Genomic DNA, 27,800 nt, shown 5'->3' on the forward strand with positions numbered 1-27,800 from the left:
GACAGAAGAGGAAAGATGTCACCTCTTACGGCTGAATTGAGACAAAATGGCAACGGAGAACTGCCTCGAAGCCTAGAGTAGGTAGTGTTTTTGCAGTTACTCAGAGCTGTCTGGCTTCTTCGGGAGAGGGATCCGCCTCAGCCTCAGCTTCCATCTGCCTGGAATGCACAGCTTCCAAGGACTCTGGGGAAAACCCTTGAAAACTCTCGCAGGCTGACACCATCAGCAACATCTGCAGCAACCGCAGCGGTAGAGCACCGGAAATTCTAGTTCTTCCAGTTGCCCGGGATTCCCACTTTGAACTCTTCCTGGAAGCGCTTTCTTCACCCCTTATCTTGCGAAATCTAGCAGGCCCTCCCTCCGCTCTGTCCGGCCTCTTATAGCTTCGAGAGGCGCCACCCGCAGCTCTGAGCTGAGCCGCAGCTGCGCGTGACCCCGGCCGCCTCGCCTCCCAAGCACTTCCCAGCAGGTGGGTCCCGTTGCCGCTCTTGCCTCGTACCTTTCGCCACGCTGCCCCGCTCCCTTCTCTGCTTCAGCCCAACTCGAGCCCCTGCTTCCAGGACCTCACTCCCTCGCCAGCTCGCACCGGGAAGGAGGTGCTGGCGAACTCCCTGCCGCGCCCCCCTGCGCCCCTCCCCAGGAAAGACCATCCAAGGGTGTCGCGCGTTGAGTTAAGCAATGCAGCAAGCATCTAGCTTCCTGGAGTTTTCTCGCTCATCTCTACCCGAGGGTGCCGAGAAACCCGAAGGTGGAAGGCTTAGGGTTTGTATTCCTCTCTGAGCCTTACTTCTCGACAAGAGCAATCTTGTGGCGCTCACCCAGAAGGGAGCCTGGAAGAATGTGGTTTTGGCAATCTCCGCAGTCTCAGATCTTCACCAAGAGCTGAAATTTGTCCTGAGATCTGCAACACTTCCGTCCTTGATCTTGACTTAAAAATCTCCTTCTGAAATTTATCGATTGCTTTTCCAGAGAAATATCGTTTACAAGTAATTTATTGTGAAGAATAAATACAGCCTGGTTTCCCTTGTTTGTCCAGAGGCAGCTAGAAAGTAGTCCCCACCCCCCCCCCCGGTGGTAATTTAGGAATTTTTTTTAAAAAGATGACTATAATGAATGTGAATTGGATGGAGAGTAGGGGAGGGAACTTGAAGAAGTCTGTTGCTAAATCTAACTAGCAGTTCACCACCTTTGCCTCCGTTTCCACATTTGTAAAACAAAAGGCTGTTGGACCAGATGATCCATGCAGTCCCACACTCTAAATCTAACAAGGTGAAAATCCATGACCAAAGATGCTTGCTGGTTTGAAACATACTGAAAATCTCATTAATGCAATAAGTATAGCCAAGTGATTGTTTTCTTTATAATAATGCAAGTTTCATTTTTATGGGGAGAGTACCCAGTTGTGGAGCATCTCTTCACATACAAGTATCTTAGACATCTGCCACATTTCTCATTCAGAGAATACGCTCAGCTTTCTTTCTTTCTTTCTTTCTTTCTTTCTTTCTTTCTTTCTCTTTAGGGTTTTATTTATTTATTTGGCAGAGAGAGACAGGCAAGAGAGGAACACAAGCAGGGGGAGTGGGAGAGAGAGAAGCAGGTGCCAAGCAGTGAGCCCGATGCGGAGCTGGATCCCAGGACCCTGGGATCATGACCTGAGCCAAAGGCAGATGCTTAGCGACTGAGCCACCCAGGTGCCCCTACTACTCTCAGCTTTGAAAACCATTCTTCAGCCATGCTATGTGAGAATGTCCTATTCCCTATAAATGGCAGTCATATAAATGTCACTCACATGAAAGAACATTTTTTCTGATACAGTAGGTGTAATTTTATAAAATGGCACATTTATTTGAAGCAGTAACTTTTTTGAGATATGGCCTTTTGCAAGGCCTCGAGTTTTTCAGAATGCTGTGATTTAGCACAGAATGAAATTCCACCTGTGTGTATACTACCTGCATGGCAAATATTGCCAACCCAGAAAACGGGATGAAGCTTTCCCCTATTTATCAGGCTTCGAGGTTGTAAAGTAAATGGTACATGTGTACAGAGAAATCGGGTCGTAGCACTTTCTCCATTGGCAACGTTTATGGTCCTGCTGAAGTTCATATAGAAACTGCAGGTTCAAAAACTAATGTGTATAAGACCTAACCCCTAACTTGAGAATAATTTCCTGATTTGTGCCTGGCTTAAGCTTGCTAACTGGTGTTAGAAGTAGCAAAATACATTTTTATAAGCCTGTTAATAAATTGAAAACCCTGGGCCTTGAGCCTTGTTCTGCGTAGTTTTAAGAAAAATAGATCCATATGTCAGAGAATTTTAAAACTGAAGCAATGCTGGGCAGTCATTTTGCTCTTCCCTGTCTCCTGAAGGACCACCCTTAGTCACTCTACCATTGTTAATGCCATTATTAAAAGGACATAAATTCTCCTTTTAAAATCTCCCAAGTAGCTGATTCTGCAATCTCCCACAGAAACACAATCCAATGTTTCATGATCCTCACCATCTGGTCCTCTTTGCAAGTCATTCGGATCTTTTGTCAACTGCTATTTAAAAATCATTTCCTTTTAAAATCTTAAGAAGACTAAAATCTTAAGAAGACTTAAGCCACTGTCAAATTTATGTACCTAATCACCTTTCAAACTTGAAGACTTCTAGAGTATCTTGTACCTTGTTTCCTCTGGGTTGTCCTCCAAGAAGGAGGTCATTCGCCATGTGCCTGCACCATGTCTACCTGTAATTCTTACTGTGAGACTCTACACAGGCTATGAATAATGTAGTTGTCTGGGTGGGAGGGTTTTTTTGAAGTTACAGTTCCTCAAGAAATGACAGAAATTAGACTTTACAAAGATGAGAGCTCTGAAGTCACCTCTTTGACTCTGTTCTTTGTAAATCCAAAGAATATGAGTCAATAGTTAATGATTAAGACTTTCTGAACAGTTCTGCATGATGTGTTAAACCTACTCAAGATATTTTGAATGACTTTTAGGACATTTCCGAAATGTTCAGAATTCGCACTTGTTCTTTTGTTGACAAGAAATCACTTCTGGAAGGAATAAAGCCAAATAAGGATAATTAATGCTCAAAACAATGCATGATGAGGTGCCTGGGTAGCTCAGTTGGTCAAGGAACTGCCTTCGGCTCAGGTCATGATCCCAGAGTCCAGGGATGGAGTCCCCACATCAGGCTCCAGTTCCAGGGGGAGTCTGTTTCTCCCTCTGACCTTCTCTCTCATGCTCTCTCTCACTCTCTTTCTCAAATAAATAAAATCTTAAAAAAAAAAAAAGACAAAACAATGCGTGATAAGAAAACATACTTGGCCTATATACCTAAACAATTTGTTCTTCCAAAATCATTAAGGAAAAGAGAACAAAGATTGGGTGTACTGTTTGAAGATCATCTTTCAGAAATATATAACTGCAAAAAAAAAAAAAAAAATGCACTACTCTACCAGAAGTATTTCCACTCTAACTAGGCAGGACATTGACACCCTGATCCAAATGCTTCTCCACAGTAAACTCCCAGAAGAGTTTATTATACCATGTGTGAGATTCTTACCACATTGTACTTTGACAGTCACATATTTCTACAAACTTATTTTGAGAGAAATATGTTTCTTTTAAATGTAGATTGTATGAACCATCCTAATGCCAGGCTAAAGTAAAGTCCACTTTTCAACTTAAAAGGGAAAAAAATGTGGCAAAGGGTAATTTTGAAAAGTCAGGAATTATAATTAAAAAAAAAGAAACTAAGAAACTATGTCATTGCATATCACATTTCATAGGTTATTAGAACACAAACTAGGTAGTCTCTTTTGCCTGAGTGCCAAATACTGAAGGGAGAAAAATCGCAGGGGGTTCCAGTCAGGTCTTCAGTGATGTTGGCACTAATGTTGGGAATCCAAGGGGGCACTTCACAGTCCATGCTGATTCTGCGTGTTTCACCTTGATCTGCTCTTTTTACACAGTGTGGAAACAGCTTTGAACCCAAGTTAAGCAGTGGCTGAAGCCATTTTGCACAGACTTTAGTATATTTTCTTGTCCTGTTTCCCAGGTAAATTAGTTCCCATTCTTTAACATGGGGTCCACTGTGCACCTTCCTGTGCTTGGGTCCTTACAGGTCACATTAGAGCAGTTTGATTCTGGGTCTACATCCTCCCCAAGACTGGAGCCTGGCACGGTGCCTGGCACAGACAGTCTGTTCACAAAGTTTACTGAAAACATGGAACCCCACAAGATATTGATCAAACTGATTCTGAAGTTTGGAATACATGAACCCTCATGGATGTACTGGGTTATGAGCCCGGATGCCCCCTGCGCTGTACTACCTAAGGTCAAAGTGTCCAGAGTTCAACTGCTTGCCATTTGAGGAGAGGCATGAGCTTGCTGTGTACTGTACAGTACATATAAAACAAAGGGTGGGAATTGTTATTTTTTAAAAGAAAGAAGAAATTGGCAGGAACCTTAGTGTTTCTTCTCATTAACCTTAATTTTAGTGACCTTATCATGTTGCTATACTGGGTAAGTTTCATTTAAAAAAACTGTAACTATAATACTTTAGAGTCTAATTCATTTTAAGGAGTGATATAATATGATTACAGCATTTAACTGAGGTCATGAAAATTGGAATATTGAATTCTTAATGGTTTTAATTAGTTTAACTTAAGTAAAACATGTTAACCCTTCTTTAATACCTGAAAGCATGGCATAAGATACAAAGCCTAGTGAACAGTTCAAAAGAATTGTTACACCAAGTCATTCTTATACCAAAAAAAAAAAAAAAAAGGATTATGCTCCCAGTTGTTTCTTCATAGGAAAGGAAAGGATGTTGAGGTGAAAGCAGTTCACAGGTTGGCAAGTGGTTCAATTCAGTTAATGATGAAAGGTGCCAGTTGCCTCTAGTTTTCGCAAAGTGTGATCCCCAATTGTTGAAGCATACCTGGAAAATGGGAATGTATGTGTTTGGGGATGGAATTCGCAAAGATGTTCCTGTTTCTGTCTCCCTGAGGGAAGCAGGAGTCTAGAAGGATCAGATTCACAGTCAGCATTGTGTTCATTCCATGTGTGGGGCGGAGAGGGTGTGGGCCCTTTGCCGGGGTAAGAGGGAGCCAACATGGACCCTGTTTTCATTAAAGCCTAGGAGCTTTCTGAGAAGGGAGGCTCCTAAGGAAAGAGATTGAGGGCTAAGTTGCAGACAGGACTGGAAAAGTGTATCATCCTATCAGCCAAATTATTTTCCAATTTCCCTGGTCACATGCCATTCTTAAGGAGAGGGGATAAGAGGGAGGGAAAAAGCCAGTGGAGTGCTGGTAAAGGACTCTCTAAGGAGAAAAAAAGAAAAATTCCTGATTTGTAGCATTTGCTGATTCCTGTGGTGTGGAAACTCCCACCATGGCTGATTTCAAGACCTCACCTGGCAAGCCAGTCTCCAACCATACAATTGAAAAGAGCTGAGATTGAAAACCAAGGAATTTTAAAAAGGTGCTGTCTCATTAAAGAAATATTTTAAACTAGCACAGCTCTCAAGCTTGTATATTAGAGTATAACACAAGGAAAGGGGAAGGAGTTTCAAGAGCACTTTGTCCCCTGGGGTAAGCCAAGGAAAGTCTGCAAGGCCAGATCCTGCCCTGAAGCTCAAGCTGATGGGTCTTGGCAAACATCAGAGGCACTATGGCCACTGAGGAGTCCTTGCCTCTGAGAGCCAGCTTAGAAATAAAAGAAAATGATACCCCAAAGATGGAGACTATATTCCTAAGAATGTGTAAATCACTCCCAGGAAATTTTTTCTTTCTTTCTTTTCTTTTTTTTTTTTTTTCCAGATTTATTTATGTGTTTGAGAGAGAGAAAATACCTGCACTCGAGAGCTGGGGGAGGAGCAGAGGGAGAGGGAGAGAATTTCAAGCAGACTCAATGCTGAGCACACAGCCTGAGGGGGGCAGGGGCAGGGGAGTAGGCAGGCTCATTCTCATGACCCTGAGATCATGACCCAGGGGGAAACCAAAAGTTGGACACTCACCCAACTGAGCCACCCAGGTTCCCCAGCCCCAGGAAATTTCTAACAAATGATAAGAAGATAGATAATGTGAAGCAGAATGAGTTTCATCAGCAGGGACTTCGGAGTGGGATCAGATCCAGAGCAAAACTCCTCTACCCCAAAACTAATTTGGCAATTCAGATAATTATATTCAGATAATTTTTAGTGGCCTCAATACGAAGATAAATGACTATTCATAGGAAATTTACTGAAACAACGTTCATTCAAAATTGAAATGATCAAGGGCACCAGAGTAGCTCAGTGGGTTAACTCTGCCTTCAGCTCAGGTTACCATCTCCAGGTCCTGGAATCAAGCCCCAAGTAGGGCTCCCTGCTCAGTGGGGAGTCTGTGTCTCCTTCTCTCTCTGCCTCTCCCCACTTCTGGTCTCTCTGGCATGCTCTGTCTCTTACTCTTGCATATAAATCAATAAAATTTTCAATACCAAAAAAATGGAAATGATCAAATCTCTTGCTAAATGTCTCTGGCCATAGTAGCCCTAGAAAAAGCAAAACCCACTAACTGACACTGAATACTAAGTGGGTTGTTGCAATCACCAAAGTATCCAATAAGCAAATGCTCATGTAGCCTGTACGAGCCAAATGTCATGTAATCAGTGAGACAGAGCTGTTTTTCTGTTGGTGACAGTCCAGGTTCTGTCCTGATGCTGAATCTTTGGTGAACTACAGATTCCTAAGAAGTTGTTCGGCATTTAGAAGGTAAATAGAGGTCAAGACAAATTAACTCAGACAAGACTGAATTCCTGACCTTGTCATCATGAGCCCCAGGCTTTAATCAAATGAACTAACTATCCTAGTCAGCGGATAATGAACCTACATGATAAAATTCTTGGCCAGGAAATCAGAATACAGTCTTCATTTATCCCAACAGATGCACTGAGATCTAAATGCAGAAACATGTATTAATAAGATTTCTGGATGAACTAGAATTTCACGAAGAACTTAAATTAAAAATAAATAATTTTTCTTTTAAAGTACAATTAAAATAGATAACAGAGTTCTGCATCTCCTTGCTGTCTTGGTAATTCATTCGGTGGTAGTAAAATGTTACTAACAGAATCATTATAGCTATGGCACAGGCCATAGCTGGTTCTAGTTACTAGCAATTCCTGAGGAAGTATATTTACCCATAAGAACATAAATGTGAAGGTTAGATTTAGTTATGCTCTTGTGACTTGATCAAACCATACAAGTTAAGATTACTGTTTCCTTTTGTATTCTACTGGCTAGCAAAAAAACAAATCATCAGTAAACTTGGTTGCAATGAGATAAATAACATTTTCTTACAAAATAACTGAAATAATTTATCAGATTTTCAGTAACCAACCTGCAGTTGGTTATTTAGATTAAATGCATTAGATGCTAGATATGTTAGTCTGTGACTATCACTAAGTGAGGTACTTCTAATATAGAGGCTAAAATAAGAAATACACTATTATATTTTCAAATAACATATAGACACTGAAAACTAAATGTCAAACAAACAATTAGTAGAAAAATCCATTGATCGTAGATATGTTACATTTTTCATAAACTGCAATCAGAGGTCTTTTTAGGTCAAAGTCTTCTGGTTTTACTGCAGTAATATATACTTGTCAGAAAAGGATATCGGCTTAACTGTGGATATGCTTGCTTTCCCTGAAGAACCTTGATCTCACTAAATATAGAAATAGCTCAGTGAATAAGTTGGATGAGTTCATGTGTTAGTGGAAGCTTTTATTTCTAAAACTATTTTTTTGCTTTCCATTTGTCCCTGGGATATATTAAAACAAATGTTTTAATCACACAAAGACTGGCACCGTTGCAGAACTCCCTCCTGCCCCTATGCCTTGAGATGAAAGGAAATACTTGATAGATGGGTTTCAGCTCATTACAGATATGTTGTCAAGTCATGTAGGGCTTTCAGGTCAAAATTCAGAAGGAATAATAAAACAGAAGGAAGAAGTTAAAAAAAAAAAGTCCCTATTTACAGGTCTCAAATTAAAATGAAAAATCATGTCACATCTTGCAGAGTTTAAAAGTGTTGTTTATACTCTAGCTCTCCGGAAGGAGCCAAGACAGATCACTGGATTTGTGTGCTACGACCCCAGTGGAAGTGTACGAGTCCAGTGGGGGCACTACTTGTGGAAGAATCCAACATCTTGGATGAACAATCATTTCAGGATTCAAAGTGAATTCTTAAGTGGGGACTATCTTTAATAGTGATTTCATCCAAATGATAAAGGAGGGAGTGTGTGGCCCTATGTGAGAATCAGTGTTCAGGAGTACTCTAGGACATCGGTGGGGGGATTTGACCCAAAGGACTTTGTGGCTCATGGAGAACAACTTGTCAGGGTTTCCTTGAGGCAGTTACAGAGCAAAGCCTTCCTGCAGTCTGACACCAAGCCCTGAGACTGACTTCCTTGATTCTCTTTCCTGTGGGGACTACATACACATTCGTCCCTCTGGTTTTCATAAAAACATGAATTCTTGCCTCTCAGACTCAGCCAATGACTATTTTGTGGGAAAAGTTGTGGTAAAGCAGGTGAAATGTTCCTGCAACCGCTTACAACCTCATCAACACCCTGCTTTCTCTCCGACTTTTCCTTCCCTACCATCCCTCTCCAAAAAAGATAGCCTTATCTTTTTTCATTTGCAGTGGTTCTCAGTCCTGGGTGCTCCTTCGAAATTGATTGCTTGTTTGGGTTGGGGTTTTTTGTTGTTCTTGTTTGTTTGTTTTCTGTGGTTGGTTGGTTTTTAGAATACAGATGTCTGGGCTCTACCTCAGACCAATTGATTCAGAATCTCAGGGGGCAAGGCCCTAGCATTAAATATCTACCTAACTGATTTTAATGTGTGACCAGGGAAGAGAACCACTGTAGCAGGCCATTAACTGAAAGCTAACAAATGGGCAATGGTTCACAATTTTGGCTCAACAGTAGAATTATCTGGGGGAGCTATTTTGGAGGGAAAAAAAATGCCTCTGCTCTACCCTAGACCAGTTGACTGAGAGTGTCCAAGAGTTTGGTCATCTGCATTTTATACAAGTTCTCTTTGTGATTCTACCATCCACCAGGATTGAGAGAAGCACTGGTTTCTAGCATAACCCATCGTAGTAGTATTTGCATCTATACCTTAGTGATTCTAAGAAGTTGCTTTGGTGGTTGAACAAAGGTCTGGAAGGAGTGCCAGGGAGACATCTCACTGTCTGTACCACCATCATAACCCATTCTCCCCTGCATTCCCACCCAAACCAAATTCTATAAAGAGTTTCTGCTTTGCCTACTTATAGTCTTTATGGTTCCCAGCACACTATTTCTATTACCCCAAATTGTGCATTATGATGATAGTTTTATCTTTATAGTCCTTTTCATGATTATCTCCAAATCGTTTTAGAGAAAGAATTTTTTTTTTGCATTTTTAGTTTGTCTAAAAATATAAAATTGGGTAAACTGAAAAACAATATAATACTATGTATAACTAAGTTTGAATCTTTATATAAAATAATTTACCTTAATCTGTATTTTCTATAAATTTCTCAGAATAAAAAACATCAGAGGATTCATGGAGGTTGATTTTTCCTTTCAGGTATATCTGCACCTGAGAGGGAGGGGAGGATTTTCTTTCCTCTTCCCATTTTTACAAGTGGTCTTATATTCACAAATATTTACATATTTTCCCCTTCACTCTCTGAACACATTAGGGGAAACAAAAGGCCCATTTTAAAAAAAAAAAAAAGACAAGAAAATATTCACCGTTCAGAAGTGGCATGGTTGGGTTGTTGATTCCTGTTCTTCTTACTAAGAGGAATGATGAATAGGGTCTCTTCCAGGGCAAAGAGAAGGGAGAAAGGTCAATTTGCTCTCTTGCTGCTGATACACAGGGATTTTAAAATTTTATTTTGATGTATTCTCCAAATGAGGGCTATGCATATACAGAAATATACTGCTTAGGATGAAAAGAAGTCCATTATACAACTTTAGATTTATTAGATAACTGTATTATCTATTTATTAGATATCTGTAATTAGATAACTGTAATATCTATTTATTAGATAACAGTACACTGCTACTATGCTTTGACATGAATTAATATCATAATAAAGATTGTAATTATCTCCTAAATAAACCAAATAGGCTGCATTGTATTTTTGGAATATGCCAAAAATCATTGATTTGTTAAGTATAAGCATTTAAAATAAACAATTTTTTATAGCTATGGACAAGATTATCCTAAAACTTCTATGGGAAGGCAAAGGAACTACAATTTCTGAAATAATTCTGAAAAATGAAAAATAATAAAGTGAGAAGAATCAGTCTACCTAATTTTAAGTCATCAAAACCGCATAGCATTGACAGAGGGTAGACACATTGATCAATGGAACAGAATAGAGAACCCAGAAATAGAGCCACATGTGTATGGCAACTGATTTTTGAAAAAGGTACAAAAGCAATTCAATGAAATAAGGATGGTCTTTTAAACAACTGATAGGGAAGTAATTAGATATTCATAGGGAAAAAAATGAACTTGGCTTAAACCTCAGAATTTATACAAAAATTAACTCAAAACAGATAATGGATTTAAATGTAAAATATAAAACTATCAAGTTTTGAGGAGAAAATATTCAGGACTAAAGCCTAGGTGAGGAATTCCTAGATATGAAATGAAAAGCACAATATATAAAAGAGAAAAGGCAATATGTTAAATTTAATCAAAATTAAGCACTTCTGCTCTGTCAGCAACCCTGTTAGGATGATGAAAATACAAGCTACATATCTAGAGGAAGTATTTGAAGGCCATGTATCTGACAAAGACCTCATATCTAGAATAAACAAAAATTCAACAGTGAAAAAAACAAAAATCCAACTAGAAAATGGCCAAGATGAGATGACTTTTCACCAAACAGGGCATATAGATAGAAAAGAAACAAATGAAGGAGCCCATACAGTGGACCACTACTCCACAAGAAAAAGGAACCAACTGATAGGCTTACCTGCTTGGAGGGACCTCAAGGGCATTATGGGAAGTGAAAAAAAAAAAAATTTTCTGTGAAAAGGTCACATGTTGTGTGATTTTATTTATAAAACTTTCCCCAAATGACAAAATTAAAGATTTAGACAACAGATGGATAGCTTCCAGGGGTTAGGAGAGCAGAGATGGAGTGGCACTGAATAGTTCTGTATCCTGATTGCCCCCAGTGGATCCACGAACCTACCTTTGGGATAAAATGACATAGAACGATCTGTACACATTACACCAATGTCAGTTTCCCAGTTCTGACTTTGCTCTATAGCTATGTACAATGTAACCATTAGAGCAAACAAAGGATTTGTAGGAACCTCTGGTACTATCTCTAAGACTTCCTGTGAATCTATAATTATTTCAAATAAAATGAGTCTTTTGTTAGTAGCACTGATTTATTAAGTATAAACATTTAAAATATGCGATTTTTGTTTTCTTGTTTGGACATTTCCACGTTTCGCACATGCTGGAATTCTCCTAAATTGGGACCCTCTCTAATCTCTGACTCTGGGAAGTGACAGAAGTAAACCGCAAAAGCCAGACAAGTGCTAACATTCTCATGGGATGCTTCATTGGAATGTCCCAGAAGAAGGCCTCCTCAGGCCTGGGGTGGGATCTGCAGACTGAGGGGGTTGGCATCTACATGACCCACACCTGATTCCCCCCAGGCCATGTACAGATGTGCATGCATGCGCGTGTGCACACACACACACGCTTCTCCAAAGTCATCTTTGCCATCTTTGCATCTGCGTTGTTGGTTATCAGTCTCTAATCTATATGAACACCAGGTGTAATCACTTTACCTGTGTTGGCCCCAGTCTCCACCAGCCTCTCTAGGAGACGCAAAATCGGTCCTGGAGATTTTCCAGTCCAGAGGTACTCTTGTTATGCTTCCTGTTACAGAACTGAGGTCTGTAAAGAGCAGAAGGAAAAAGAAATTGCCCTGCTATGTTTTAACTATCTGAACCCCCTTTCCCTTAGTAACTCTGCTTCCTGTGTACTACCTTTCTTATTTTCTTTATTCCCTCTTCCTACATCTAAGAGTAAAATAGGATTAGGAAACTTTTTTTAAGTCATTGCATAAGAAATCTTACACTACTTCCATAAATCCATGTTTACACATGGGAGCTATTTTGAATTACAAATAGTCTGAAATAGGCATAACTTCCTTATTTACATAGTACTTACTGTAAGACGAACCCTCAACTTGATCTCCCTTGTGGTTTAGATTATGCATACATCTCATTTTTATGAACTCCTATTATTAGAATTTTTTCCGAGAGTTCAGAATGAAATTCTTCCAAAGAATTACCAACTTTTTTATTTTTTACATGTTATTTCATCATCCCAGTTATGGGAACTGAGGTCTGATCATTTTTCTTTTTCCACACACAAAAATAACAACAATAATAATAGCAACAACAAAAATGTTGTTCTTGTCCTGGGTTGATTTGCAAGCAGAGCTGGTGACAGTGGTTTGCAATGCAAATGGTTTACCAGGGAAGTGATTCCAAGGAGCAGGAGTGAGAGACAAGGGGCTCTCACTCGGATCATAAGAAAGGTCACAGGAGAGAATATTAAGTCGGCCACCCCTATAGAGGAGTGGTGCTCTATTCCATTGGGGCTTTCTGAGGAGCTTTATAAAATGTGTCAGAACTGAGTGCCAGATGATGAAAGTGTAAGCACCTGTTTATTCATGGATTCCTATTCTCCATTGGTCTGTGGTGGCCCCACGGGTCATACATGTCTGAATGCTAAGCAGGTATGGGTATCAGAAAAGTCTCGGGACAAGAATCCAGAAACACAAGATGTGGGTCCCCAAAGTGGACCTCTCTGTTAGGCAATGGAAGTTCAGCAGATCTCCATTACTACCCAATGACCGGAAATAGAACACGGAGGATTTGAAGAACTCAAGATGTCGCCAACACAATTATCAACCTTAGAACTTCAACAACTTGATAAGGACTAATTGCCCAATGGAATGACTCTATTTCTTTCTAAGTCAATCAGTGATATTTTAATATTTCCTTACTGTCTTTGTACCTATAATTTGCCCAGTGAAGTGTGTGAAAGTTTAAGAAATTGAAAACAATTTCAGTGGTTGGTATAACAGCCCAAGTGTGTTACACTGGATTGCCAAGCTGCATTTTAAGAGGGAAAAATTAAAATGAGTAAGAATTACAAATGAGAGAAATTCACACTTGAGCTGTTTATACATCTGTGTTTTGATAAACTCATATGTTCTAAAGTCTTTTCTTATAGGGTTTCATTTGTAAGAAATAAGTGGGGAAAGCAGAAACTTCTTAAGAATTATTGAATGTTACTTCAGATAAATTTTATCTATTTCCAATATTCAGTTAAAGAAGCATAATTAACCCTTAATTTATAAAATTTATATAAAGGTTATATTAATTAGGTAATCAATAGATTGAAAAATTATAAAAATCACTAGATTATTTGAATAATCTATTAATGACAGCCCATTTACTAAGTACTTACTATGTCTCAAGAAACGTTTTAAGATACATTAATTCATGGGGCACCTGGGTGGCTCAGTTGGTTAAGCATCTGACTCTGATTTTGGCTCAGGTCATAATCTCAGGGTTGTGAAATCGAGCCCCTCATGGGGCTTTACGCTGGAAGGGGTGCCTGCTTGGGATTCTCTCCTCGCCCCCCCCACCCCATGATCTCTCTCCCCACCCCCCGCCAAAAGAAACAAAATATACATTAATTCACTTAATCCACACAATGTCTCCAAAGCAGGTGCTATTAATCTCTCATCTGAAAGACGATGAAACTGAGACATCAAGAGTCTCACACTTGAGAGACTCACTGACAGTGCCAGCAGGAGTTGGAACAACAACAACAAAAAAAACAGTGCTGTTTAGTTAACATCTCCATTTAAAAAAAAAGTTTATGACAGGTCAGAATAAATTAAGGTAGTGGCCAAATTGTCAAAGTAGAGTCTGGACTCTCTGTTTGCAACGATTAAGGTGATCCAAGTGAGAATATGTCAATAAAGATAGCATCCATCCCATTAAAGGATACTGGTAACTTTATCATATCTTTATTTTACTTGCAAATGTCTGTCTGAATAAAAGAGAGAGAAAAATAATATATGAGGGGAAAACGCTGGATAAAAAGTGAGGGGATAGTCAGCCAACCGACATTCTTTGAACACATTCATAATAATGAAGCCATCATTCACCAGTTTGAGAATTTGAGCTCTAACAAGTAGGTATGAACTGATTAGCAGCTTATATTACAAAAGTAGTGACTTATATTATAAATTGTTAAAGTAGTTTGCATTGGCAGATGCTACAGAGAATTTCGGAAAGACCCACCTATGTTTTCATAGGAGAGGCTTGGTGTCCTCTTCAGGCATTCCTCCAACCTTGCTCATGCCCTTCTCTGACTCAGTGCAGGCTGTCCGTCACTAGCTAGTTCTACAAATGACTCAGCTGTGGTGATTCAATCAATTATTCAAAGAGTTTCAGTGGAAGTACAGGGTAGTCTTATATTTCCTGTCCATTTCTTCCATGACTTCTCACTACCTACAAAGCTCTAAATGGTCTGCTTATGATACAGGTGCACCTTTCGATAAGCTCAGGTAAGAATATAGGTATTTTCCAAAGGCTACAATGGAAAGGGCAAATTTCTGAAATCTCATTAAAAAGGTGTGAGCTTCCTGTGCTCTACAATTGGCATGAAATCCACCATGTAAGAACTGAATAGTGACTACATCTGGTTTAAATTTCACAGCAAATTCACTGACGGTTTCTTTAAAGCCATTTGGGTGATAGAAGCAATGTCTTTACAACATCCTCCCAACTTCTTTCCTTCTCCCTTATTCTTCCCAGTGGTTACACTTTAATCACTCACCCTTCTCTTCATTATGTGTCCGACACTGTGCCTGGCACACAGAGCAAAGAGTTCCTTCCAACACCTCCATTCCACCTTTCTAATATCACTCAACAAATTTTGTCAAGGAGTGCCCTTTCCATCATAGTCAGTGCTCTTACTAGCACTGGGGATACATTACTGAACAAAAGAGACCAAAGAAAGAAAAGAAAAAAGGAAAAGGTAAACTGAAAATTTACACTAAAAGATAAATGTTATTTAAAATAAATAATTTTTTGAGAAAAATTCATTACTGAAATAAAAAAATAATGTTCTTCAGAATAACCTAAACTATATTATTGGACCATGGGAATTTGAGCATTTTTATTTCGTTTGTCTTTAATTTAAATTTCAAAAGCTTTTAAAAGGTAACTCACATGCTTTATAACAATATTTCAGTTTAGTTTTAATTTGCATTTCTTTTATTTTGGGTAAGATTAAAATTTTTTTTACTATATTATATCACCTTAGGATGAAAATCAACTTATATCTTTTTCCCAATTTTCTATTGGGCGATGTTTTTTTTTAATTTTTAGGAGTTAAAAATATTTTTTGTTCTTTGTTGATGATCTTCTGACTTTGCTTACAGTGGTTTCTGCTTTGTAGGTATTATTCATTTTTATGAAATCACAGTTTTATGTAATATATATGACAATTTTTTACTTTTAATTTAGATACTAGATTTCAGGTTGAGAGAGATATTTTGTGTTTTTGTTTATTCCTTTATTCTTTACCGATTTCAGGGATTTGTGGTATAGAAAAGGGCCGTTTCCCTCTAAAGTTACAAAAGAATTCTCCATAGTTCCTTCTAGTTTTATTATAGTTCTACTTAAGATAGATAGATACAGGGGCACCTGGGTGTCTCAGTCATTAAGTCATTAAGCCTTCAGCTCAGGTCATGATCCCAGGGTCCTGGGATCTAGTACCACATCGGACTCCCTGCTTGCTGAGGAACCTGCTTCTCCCTCTCTCACTCCTTCTGCTTGTATTCCCTTTCTCACTGTGTCTTTATTAAGTAAGTAAATAAAATATTTTTAAAAAAAGAGATACATAAGTAGATACATACATACATACATACACACATGATTTAAATCTTTAATATATTTTAAATTTCCTTTGAAGAGGAGTATGACATGTAGATTCAACTTTTTCTCCCAATTGGCTATTTAGCTGTCCCAATATTTGCTCCTGAATAACCTTCTTCTCACTGACTTGAGATGACATCTTTATCATATATGCAGAGGTCAATTTCTATACTTTTTATTATTTCACTGAACATTTCTATTTCTGTGACACTGCCATATTACTTCATTATTTTAGCTTTATAGTATTTATTTTTTAAGGAGTTTATTTATTTATTTGACAAAGAGATCACAAGAAGGCAGAGAGGCAGGCAGAGGGAGAGTGGGAAGCAGGCTCCCCACCGAGCAGAGAGCCTGATGTGGTGATTGATCCCAAGAACCTGAGATCATGACCTGAGCCAAAGGCAGAGGCTTAACCCACTGAGTCACCCAGGTGCCCCTTAGCTTTATAAAAAGGTAACTCGCATGCTTTTTAACAATATTTGTTGTTATAAAGATAACATATAAAGATAATTTGTTGTTATAAAGATAAATTAAAAATTATATAAATTCAACAATATTCAATAGAACTAGTCCTCTATTCATTACTTTGTTTTTCAGAATTTAGAAATTAAATTAGGGAAAACTGAGAGCAGCATAAAGTTGATCAGCCCATCCAAGAACATGCTGTACCTTTAGATTTACATAAACCTTCTCTGGGTCTTAAGGGAATTTTATATTTTTCTTCATATATATCTTGGACCTGTCTTGTTATCTTGCTACATTTATTCCTAAATATTTTCCCTATTCTGCTACAGCTTTAAGTAGAGTCCATTTGCAAACTAATTTTTTTTAGTATGTGAAGAATATTGATATTAATTGGGCTCCTAAACAAGATCCTGGATTGATTTTATATATATGGTACTTCTTCAGTTGACTTTCACAAGTTCTCTGAGACTACAGTTTCATCATCCACAACCCCTTTTGAATTTCTATACCTAAGATTTTTTTTCTGTGGTCTAGTTGTGTTAGCTAGAATTTCCAAACAATAAAATAAAGTGGTCAAAGCAGATACATTTGTCTGGCTTATGGCCCATCTGGTTTATGGCTTTATTGGGAGGTTTCTGGAATTTTTATTTTCTTGGTAATTCTCTTTTAAGTTTGATTCTAGATTTTAGGTTGAAAGAGATACTTTATATGTTAAGCAAATACTTGTCTACTCCTTTTTTTTTAAACTATAAGTCAAAAATAAATGTCAAATTTTAACATCTGCCCATTTAGCATCCACAAATATGACTATTTTTCTCTTTAAATCTTCTAATATGGCAAGTTAAATTAATAGAGTTTCTAATACTGAGTTTACAGAACTCATCTTTACATTCCTAGAATAACCCCCATTTGATCAATGTCCATTTTCTTTTAACAAGCTGCTGGATTCTGTTTGCTGATGTTTTATTTAGGAATTTTTGTATCATGAAACATAAAGAAATTGCTCTACAGTTTCTTTACTAGTGCATTCTTTGCTAGAGTTTGCTCTGAGAACACTTGGAACTGTTAGGTGTTGGGCAAAGTTGGTATCATTGCAACACATATCCGTAGTTTAAAGCATCCACCAACAACTGTCCTGATTTTTCACTGCATCTCTTTATCCAACATAAGAAGTTTTTGACTAGTGATTTTTTTCAATCAGACACATATGAGAATATATATGACAATAATTTTTTCATGTTGAACATTCCTGTATTGTTGGCTATTTCTGTTATTATCTTTCAGGTATGGAAAAGACTTCTACAGGTGCATTTCCTTCTACTATGAATTCTTCAGAAAAGCAAGAGACTGTATGTATTTTTGGAACTGGAGATTTTGGAAGATCACTGGCACTCAGAATGCTCCAGTGTGATTATTCTATTGTTTTTGGAAGTAGAAACCCACAGAAGTCCAGTTTGCTGCCCAACGGTGCAGCGGTCCTGAGCTACTTAGAAGCAGCCCAGAAATCAGACATCATAATCTTAGCAGTCCACAGAGAGCATTATGATTTTCTCAAGGAACTAACTGAGGTGCTCAAAGGAAAAATATTGGTCGACATCAGCAACAACCTCAAAATTGATCAGTATCCGGAATCTAATGCAGAGTACCTCGCTCAATTGCTGCCAGGAGCCCACGTAGTAAAAGCATTTAATACCATCTCAGCCTGGGCTCTCCAGTCTGGAGCACTGGATGCAAATCGGCAGGTACAGTTAAATTATTAATTTACATTCAATCTTTAAAAGGTGAAGGTTTTGGGGTGCCTGGGTGGCTCAGTCAGTTAAGCCTCTGCCTTTGGCTCAGGTCATGATCTCAGGATCCTGGGACTGAGCCCACCATTGGGCTCCCTGCTTAGCGGAGAGCCTGCTTCTCCCTCTCCCCACCACTCATGCTCTCTCTCACTCTCTCTGTCTCTCTCTCAGATAAATGTATAAAATCTTAAAAAAAAAAAAAAAGCAAATGTTTTAATGCACACCTACCTCAAAGATGCCAAAACAGAATTCCAAAATAAAACACCAACTAAACATTTCCATTTGCTAATATGTGCTGCAGATGATTTTCTTGGGTTTAACCAAGTAAAGTAGTCGATGTTGTGATTTATTCCTCATTGTCAGCACTCTCAGTTTCTAGTTTGATGGAACCCAATGACGTCAGGTTCCATGCACGTACTAAAAAATAATAGAGTGTTGTTGGATAACCTTTCCATTCCTATAACACTATATGAAACTGATTCCATTTATTCATGGAGATTAAACATAATCCGTAAGTGTTGTAGCACCCATGAATACAGAAGAAAAACCATTCACCCTGTGGAGAACCAAGTCCTATGGTATCAGTGTGATATGCTTAGAACCACTTTCAACTTGAACCCTGGTACTTAACCATCCAGCACATTTGTCCAAGTTTAAAACATACTGTGTCCATGACCTTGTCTGAAAAGCATGTTCTTATTTTCTTGTTTGGCATGGTGCTTACACAGACTTTCAAAGTAATGCCCAAAGTAAAGAGTAAATATTATTTCATTATTTATTAATTGATTATTCTTAACCCAGGTGTTTGTCTGTGGAAACGACAGCAAAGCCAAGCAAAGAGTGATGGATGTTGTTCGTACTCTTGGACTTACTCCACTGGATCAAGGATCTCTCCTGGCAGCCAAAGAAATTGAGAACTACCCCCTGCAACTATTTCCAATGTGGAAGCTCCCCTTCTATTTGTCTGCTATTCTGTGTGTCTTCTTCTTTTGCTACTGCGTTATAAGAGACGTACTCTACCCTTATGCCAATGGCAATCAAGACAGCACATTTCGCTTGGCTATTTCCATTCCAAATCGTATCTTTCCGATAGCAGCACTTACATTGCTTGCCTTGGTTTACCTCCCTGGTGTTATTGCTGCCATTCTGCAACTGTACCGAGGGACAAAATACCGCCGATTCCCAGACTGGCTTGACCACTGGATGCTCTGCAGAAAGCAGCTTGGCTTGGTGGCCCTGGGATTTGCCTTCCTTCATGTCCTCTACACACTTGTGATTCCTATTCGTTATTATGTACGATGGACCCTGAAAAACAGAACCATTACCCAGGTAAATCTTTACTCATTTGCATTCTCCAGTTCCTTAAATCAAAGAGAAGTCTTGCTACATCATATTCCATTTCACAATTATAGAAAATTGCTCTCTCCTAAGCATCTTTATTTTTTAAAGTCCTAGAGCTCCTGTCAGGTTTTGGTTATTTTCTCTTTTGTTGTTGTTGTTGTTGTTGGTTTGGTTTGGTTTTTGGTTTTTGATTTGTTTGGTTTTTTTTTTTTTTAATGAATGCAGTTGAGACATTATACAACTATTGAGAATGAAAGTTAGATTCCCAGGTTCACTTGGATCCAGATGTGCATTCCCAGGACTCATAGGGCTACGGGCAAACTGACAGATTTGGGGGCTCAGGAAACCTAATAACACCTACTTGAATTCCTTGGGGAGGGGGTACAGTCAATAAACATAAACCAATGTGTTTTCAAGCTTCTATTTTTATGCATGCTGCTTGCTTTTGGAAGTCAACACCAACTACCTTCTAAGTAAGGGGGCTGTTCAAACCTGTGTCACAGGAAGGTAAACAAATTCACAAAAGGGTGCTTATAACTTCATTAATGTTTGACTTGCAGAGAGCCATCCTCAATAACCAGAAAACTAAACAATTCTGAGCAAATGTCAAATACTATTTTCTGCATAGTCAAAAATGCAGAGAGAATCAGCGCAGAGAGTTTTAAAGCAGTCCCAGAGGAAGTGCTATCCATCCATTCTAGTTTGGAAATAATTGGTTTTGATCAATCTTACTGCATTTTCAAAGTTTATGAGTCGATAACTCATTGATGGGACTTCTGTGGAATTCTCTACATTATTTCCCTCACAAATACACGGGAAGTTCTTGGGTAGGAGTCCCATTTTAAGGGCCTGATTTTTCTCAATCTGTGGTGTGACAGACTTGATGCTGTATTACGACAAAAATAAACATGAAATAACCCAAACTTTGTGTGTGTGAATAATCAGCATATAAAGCAGAAAAACAGAGTCCTGATACAATCATTTGAGAACAACGAGTTTTGCTTGGGGAACGAGAAACCATATGGTAAAGAAGGTTTAAGTAAATGTTTACTTTGTTTTAGAATTTATAGGGTCAATTAAAACTTTCTACACAACTCCTAGAGTCAACTATTATAATAAAGTCCCAGCAGAACCAATTACTATTTCTACCAAGAAATATCATTTCCAAGTGTATTTTTCTCTACAGCTATTTTTAAGTGATTATTAAGAAATACATACAATTCATTGGGAGCCAATACACCCTGCAGAAGTATTTTTCAGTCCCCTTAAAAGTTTGGGCAGTTTGTAAAAAAATTTAATTTTTAAAAATTGCTTTTAATTTTTCTTAGGCACTAGCCAAGACAGACGATCCATTTAGCACCACTACTGCCTGGCTTAATGATTCGTACATAGCTTTGGGAATCCTTGGATTTTTCCTGTTCGTCCTCTTGGGAATCACTTCCTTGCCATCAGTTAGCAACATGGTCAACTGGAGAGAATTCCGGTTTGTCCAGGTAAGGACTTCTAATATTTAATCTCCTTTATATTGCAAAATAATTCTGACTTTACAAATATTTTAATTTTTCTCTCTTACTATGCATAAATTTTCATTTTGCTCCTTCACTTCCCTAGCAATGTCACAAAAATAGCAATTGAACCAAATTCAAGTGAGAAAATGCTAAACTCTGGTACCAAAAGGCATACCATAATAGTTTTGTTTCCTAGCTGGGCATCACATGCCAAGATCACTGCCTACTCCCAGAGCCACAGGTCAGAGGAGAGAGTGAAAAATACCAACACTATTAAACTTTGTATGTAGGAATGTGCTAGATGCAATGTGAAGAGACCCAAAGACAAAATTTCTACTTCTGAAAATCAACCTTAACATCTGTACTGATACATATTGATACAAAAGGGCATATACTAAACTCAAGTTTAAAACCATCAAAGCAAGCTATGTTAGACTGTAATCATACCAGACCCAGTGTTGGTCTGTAAGGGGGAAAATTGTTGTTTCCCACGTATCAACCACCAGATACCTCACTAAAGGCACTTAGTTATCATTCTTACAGACCAGTAATACTCCAAGTGTGGTGCCTAGAACCTCACCATCAGCTGGGATCTTATTAGAGACACAAGTCCCCAGGCTCCACCCAGACCTAATGAGTCGGAAACACTGCAGGTGTGGCCCAACACTGTGTTTTAACAAGCCTTCCAGATTATTCTGATGCATGCTTGTTGTGAACCAGGATAATAATAGAGAAGATCATTAGTAACCGAAATTAGATTTGAATTTTATAAAACTATTTGAATTTCAAAAGTCTTGCAGTTTCTCCCAGAGAACAAGTGCAGTCAACATTTTCTCATGTTAACACCTTTAGTCAAGGCATTAAGACAGAAATAAACATTGAGCTTTAGAATTTAGGACAAAACAAGCAAATAAAAGTGAATTTGCTAATTGTTCTTTATTGCAATAGAAATTAGCTAGCATCTGCTTTTAGTCAGTAACATAAACTAATGTGGTACTTCTTGAGGACATACTGTAACTTATTCATCTCTGGCCTCCAGAAAAGTTGATCAAGGAAAGAGTTTTACCATTGGGGAAGAAATCAAGGTATATTATTTATTCTAACTGAGAAGAGTTTACACTTAACAAACTTTCCCATCTCCAGCCAGGTTAAGATGAAACCAACTTAATCCCCTTCACCTAGATTGCCCATCCTGGGAATTAAAGTACAGCACAGGAAATATAGTCAATAGTATGGTAATAACATTGTATGGTGACAGCTTGTGCCTACACTTATCGTGGTGAACAGTACAAAATGTACAGAATTGCCAAATCAAGATGTTGTATACCTGAAACTAAGACGATGTTGCACGCCAACTATACATCCTTTTAAAAACTTTTTGGGAGTGCCTGGGTGGCTCAATGGGTTAAAGCCTCTGCCTTTGGCTCAGGTCATGATCCCAGGGTCCTGGGATCGAGCCCCGCATCGGGCTCTCTGCTCAGCGGGGAGCCTGCTTCCTCCTCCCTCTCTCTCTGCCTGCCTCTCTGCCCACTTGTGATCTCTATTTGTCAAATAAAATAAATAAAATCTTTAAAAATTTTTAAAAAAATAAAAACATTTTGAAGGATGAAACCACCATATCATTAGTAAGCACAATCTTCTTCTTTTTTTTTTTTTTTAAAGATTTTATTTATTTATCAGAGGGGGGCGGGAGAGAGCGAGCACAGGCAGACAGAATGGCAGGCAGAGGCAAAGGGAGAAGCAGGCTCCCTGCCGAGCAAGGAGCCCGATGTGGGACTCGATCCCAGGACGCTGGGATCATGACCTGAGCCGAAGGCAGCTGCTTAACCAACTGAGCCACCCAGGCGTCCCACAATCTTCTTTTTTTTAATGCAATATTTATCATCCCAAAGGAGGGTTAATGCTTTCTCCAGTACTTAGCAGAGTGTTCTAAATATTTCAGATGTCAAACATTTGTGGTTGGTAATGAATATCCTTCATTGGCTTAGAGTGTTTCACTTTAAAATATAAGTACAGTGTTGATGTATATATATTTTTTTCTTGCTTATATAGTCCAAACTGGGTTATCTGACCCTGATCTTATGCACAGCCCACACCATGGTGTACGGTGGGAAGAAATTCCTCAGTCCTTCGAGTCTTAGATGGTATCTTCCTTCTGCCTACGTGATAGCACTCATCATTCCCTGTACCGTGCTGGTGATCAAGTTCATCCTCATCCTGCCGTGTATAGACAAGACCCTCACACAAATCCGCCAGGGCTGGGAGAGGACCTCAAAACCAACATCAAATGGACAATATTTAAAGCAAAGTTCAATTTGCATGGACTCTCAGCTCTAGTATTGTATATTTAGAGAAGACTATGTAATGGGCACAGTTAAGAAAGCATTTTTCTCCCACCATTGTTTGAAGTTTGTTAACAGAGAAGGAACTATTGCCTGACTTTGAAAAATTGACAGACAGGACTAGAACACCATTTAATCTGGAGGTTAGTGATGAATCTATGTAGGTCCCTGCCTCTCTTCTTCCCAGAGGCAGTGGGCTGAGGTAACAGTGAGCTTTGTGGTTTCACACTAAAGTGTTTGTTTTGTTTTGTTTTTTAACATGCATGACCTAATGTCTTGCAAAATCCAGGAGAAATATATGCAACTTCCTTCTCTGGTTCAAGGGCTGAGTGCAATGAAAAGGAAAACAGTAAGATGGTGGCCACTGATAAAGGCTTTCTGAGATATGTCTGAAAAAAAAAAAAAGGGTCAAATGAAGTAAAAGGAATGAGAATCTTTCTTACTGTTCTTTCTAAGTGAAGGTGATCATAAGTATTACCATAGTGAATTCTATAGTGAAAAGTGCTCTTCAATTTTGCTTTTGCCAACCCGGATGGGTGCTGTGGAGAACTATTTCACAACACAACAAAAATATCACCATTGATGGAAAGTAACTATGGGCTGAATACATGCAAATCTATTACCGTTGTTAAAAGATTCTTCCTCTACAAGGAATAGGTGTAGGGAAGATTGAGTTCAAACGGAGAGATAGCCACTTGTCGTTTTTCAATGTACAATAAGCAAAATAAAAGCCTTTGCGCAGAAAGTTGAAATAAGCCAGAATTTTAGACAGCAAACTAAATAAACTTTATAAAGTTGCACTCTACTAGGTTTTGTATGATTTCAGTATTGTGGTATGTTTTTTGAATAGCATATTCCAAATATATTGTTCAGTACTAATCATCTATGAAATGGATTTCTAGCATTAAAAAAGTAGCTGCTGTAATTTTTCAGGGCTTATTATAATTTTAAGCAGTGAAATTAAGTGAATAATGAAAGAATAAGTTTGACCCAGGCATAGATGAGAGAATTATGTAAAATCTTAGAGTAGAAAGGTGTGAACAGTAGCTGAAATATGAGACTTGGTTCTTTCTCCAACCTTTGCTGGAATGCAGGGTGGTTTTCTCTGCTTTTCCTGTGCTGACTATGCCATTTCCAAGATGACCTTCAGCAGGATTAGCCTTCCTGGCTCATGCATGGAGCCGGAAGAGCCTCAAGCACCCTCTTCCCACAAACCGAAATAACCAAAAGCCTTTGGGATTGACATTTTTCTGCCTGCTCTATAAAGGCCATCTATTTTTCTTTTTTTTTTTTTTTTCAATTTTTATTATCATATAAGCTACGTGATGCAAAATGATTAAAACACATGAAAACATCATCCACCACCCAGGCTATTTCTCTACAAAATTTTTTGATAATAGTTTCATCTACAGTATGTATTCAGTTTTATATCCTTCCTTTTTCACTTAATATATCAGTGTTTTTGTTCTCTTACATGGTATGCATGTATTATTAGTGGCTGCAATATATTACATCAAATGGGCATTTATTTAACCCCTTCACTAATTAAACACGTAGGTTATATCTATCTTTTTTTACTAAAACAAATAACATTTCAGAGAATATCTTAGCACTTAATTTTCCATATTTTAAATTATTTCCTTAGAATACTCGCAAAGAACTGGGATTACAAAAATTAAGAAACTCTTAATCACACTTGATATATATTGCCAAATTATTCCTAAACTGACCTCGTCGATTTCATTGTCATTGGATGAGGGTGTTGGTTTCATCATACCTTTTACAGATTTTGGTTTTTATATCAGTTTGTGTTCACTGAGAAGGAACACAGAACACATCCTCCATTAATTTATCCCTGATCCACCTAAGCAAGCTTACAAAAAACCTGGAAAACCGTGAGCAGAGCTGGGTTATATGGTGTTATATGAGGGGGAAAGACAGGGAAAACATTACTACTCATCCGTTCCATTTTGTGCAAAATGGCCAAGTCTTCCAGGGTTGGAGCTTGCTTGTTGTCTCGAGAATGGTTGCTTCAAAATTAAATACTACCCAGGTTAAAGTAAAGAAAGCCTCTGTGGTTAACCATGCTCTTTGGTGATGAGTTTTTACTGGGCCATAGTTCATCATTAAAATAGAAAATGCCACACTTAGGTTAAAAAAAAAAAAAAAATCCTACCTAGAGTAAAACTCTACTTTTATAACCCTAGTAAAAATGTTCTGCCTGGGTAGTTTATAAAAGCCATCAAACATTCTTCAGTGGAAGTTGAAGAATGCCTCCAATGGTTTTAGTGTAACAAGGCCTTGGCAACCCTGACCTCAGCCTCAACCACAAGGGCTCCAAGCCCCACCAGTAGACCAGAGAAGCCAATTTCCTCCCCTTGTCCCTCTCAAGCTCCTTCCTCGACAAACCATCAAACCAACTTGATCCTCCTAACACAGCAGACTCCTCCCGTTTACCTAGGGTTGAAAAGAAAGAGTTTGGAACAGATGGGGGTAGTGAACTTCCTTTTAACAGGACCAACCTGTTCTCTATTAAAAAAAAAAAAAAAAAAAAAAAAAACTTAGACTAAACTGCACTGTATTCTAGGAAAATTTTTAAGCTCACAAAACTTTTATTTTTGTATGTTCTCCCCATGGTAAATGATGACTGCTTTTGTCAATTTGTATTCATTAAATATTATTTTAAAAATATGTTCCACTTTTGTTTAATTCCAGTTTTGATTCATCAGCATTGCAAAAAAAGGGAGAGAGAGAGAGAGAGAGATTAAAAGGTTTTAAATCACAATAGTTCCTGTCTGGAAGTAAAATACCTCCCTTCAGGCATAAGGAAAAGGAGATACAGCACATGAGCTTAAAAGCACATTAACAGATCTGTGGCTTCATCCAGGACATACTTGAGCTCAGCAGTGGGTACATCCAGTATCCTCTGTGCCTCACTTTCACCCTCAGAGAGGGGAGAGCATTGGCTGGCCAAGCGCGGGGGGGAGGGGTATATTATCCCACACTGGACTTTGGTAAGAAATCGACAAAAAAAAAACAAAAAAAACACTTTCCTTCTTCCACGTAAATGCTGCCAGGATGGAGCTAATGACTTCACTTGGCTTCACTTCACTAATGGACTGACTTCAGGTTGGATTGCAACCTGCAGAGCAAACATCAAACATCCTGCACAACTGGACAGCCTCAGCCCTCATGAGCATGATCCTTCTTTCAAAAGCAAGATAAAAACTGATAAATATATAGAGGCTAGAAACCTGGAGAAAGCAAGAAGTAAACAGAAAAGCCCCTACTCAAAAGCCACTTCAGTTAGAAATCGCACTAAAATCTCTTCATGCATTAATTGTTCAGGGACTACAGAAGAGCCATGATAATGATGAAAATGTATAACGAATTTAACCTCTAGGAACCCAAAAGATTCTGGGCCTCCTCCCAAAGTCAAGGTGGAATGACAGTCAAAGACCTGGTTTTATTCTCCATCCCCCAAACCAGTACCCACACCACCTGTCCATTGCACACTCACACTCCAAACACACCCTTGTAGGATCCTACTCCGATTCTCTATAATGAGTTAAAATTACAATGTAGAAAAATCCTCTACTCTTCTAAAGATTTGTTCAGGGGAATTTAGGAAGAGAGAGTGTTAGTTCTTCTCCTAGGCACTGCCTTTCCTCAAGCTCAAGCCAAAGCCCTGAGCATTCTGGGCCAAGATTGCAACTGGGGAGGCTCCTGAATTCCCTTCCTCCCACGGACACACCATACTGATAGCTGCACACAGTGCAATTCCCTCCGAAACCCCCTGAACCCCCAGATAAGAGCAAGTAAGAAGACTACAATGAGGAGGACCAGGATCAAGGGGGAAAGGGAAAGGAATGGATGTTAGAGACAAGAGGAATGAGGATGAACAGGACCGTGCACCCCCTCCCTCAGCCTAACAAGACAGAAGCATCCAGTTCTACATACTTCCTGCTTCAAGGGGATCCTGCAAGGCTTTGGATAATGTTTGTTGCATGAGACTATGGGCAAAACCTCTGCTGAACTTCACATACTGTATCTTTTTTAAGCCTCCTACTAATTCTCTAAAGTACGCATATTATCCCCGTTTCTCAGAAAAAAAAAAAAAAAAACTGAGCCTTGAAAACATTGAGTGCCTTGCCTGGGGAGAGGCAGAGCTGGAACTTGAACTGGAGACAGTGTGCCTCTAGGGCCACTCCCTTTCAACATCACAGTATAAAGGAGGACACGCATGCTGTCCTCCAAAACGTTCCTTTGAATCCATATCTCGGGCTGGATGTACTGAACCATCTTCTTTGAAATATTGCTTGAAAA

General features: G+C 38.7%; 1 protein-coding gene across 2 annotated transcripts; it reads left to right on the forward strand.

Annotated features, from left to right (window-relative positions):
* The first annotated feature begins 308 nt into the window (after positions 1-308).
* STEAP4 (STEAP4 metalloreductase) lies at positions 309-26,165 on the forward strand. Of its 2 annotated transcripts, none has more exons than XM_032304698.1 (5): positions 309-469; positions 17,781-18,238; positions 19,085-19,612; positions 20,953-21,117; positions 23,222-23,385. In XM_032304698.1, exons 2-5 carry the CDS (start codon positions 17,783-17,785, stop codon positions 23,297-23,299), a joined length of 1,227 nt encoding a protein of 408 aa, XP_032160589.1. In that variant the 5' UTR covers positions 309-469; positions 17,781-17,782; the 3' UTR covers positions 23,300-23,385. The 2 variants fall into 2 exon arrangements, with proteins under 2 accessions (XP_032160589.1, XP_032160588.1); XM_032304697.1 differs by having other exon boundaries at positions 318-469; positions 23,185-26,165.
* The last annotated feature ends 1,635 nt before the right edge of the window (positions 26,166-27,800 follow it).

This window comes from Mustela erminea, chromosome 11, assembly GCF_009829155.1.
Source record: "Mustela erminea isolate mMusErm1 chromosome 11, mMusErm1.Pri, whole genome shotgun sequence".
Taxonomy (NCBI): Eukaryota; Metazoa; Chordata; class Mammalia; order Carnivora; family Mustelidae; genus Mustela; species Mustela erminea.

Coding starts and splice junctions, on each gene's coding strand:
- STEAP4 (XM_032304697.1), top strand. CDS start 17,783: ATGGAAAAGACTTCTACAGGTGCATTTCCTTCTACTATGAATTCTTCA. Junction 18,239..19,084: donor CACTGGATGCAAATCGGCAG/GTACAGTTAAAT, acceptor TTCTTAACCCAG/GTGTTTGTCTGTGGAAACGA. Junction 21,118..23,184: donor GAGAATTCCGGTTTGTCCAG/GTAAGGACTTCT, acceptor TTGCTTATATAG/TCCAAACTGGGTTATCTGAC.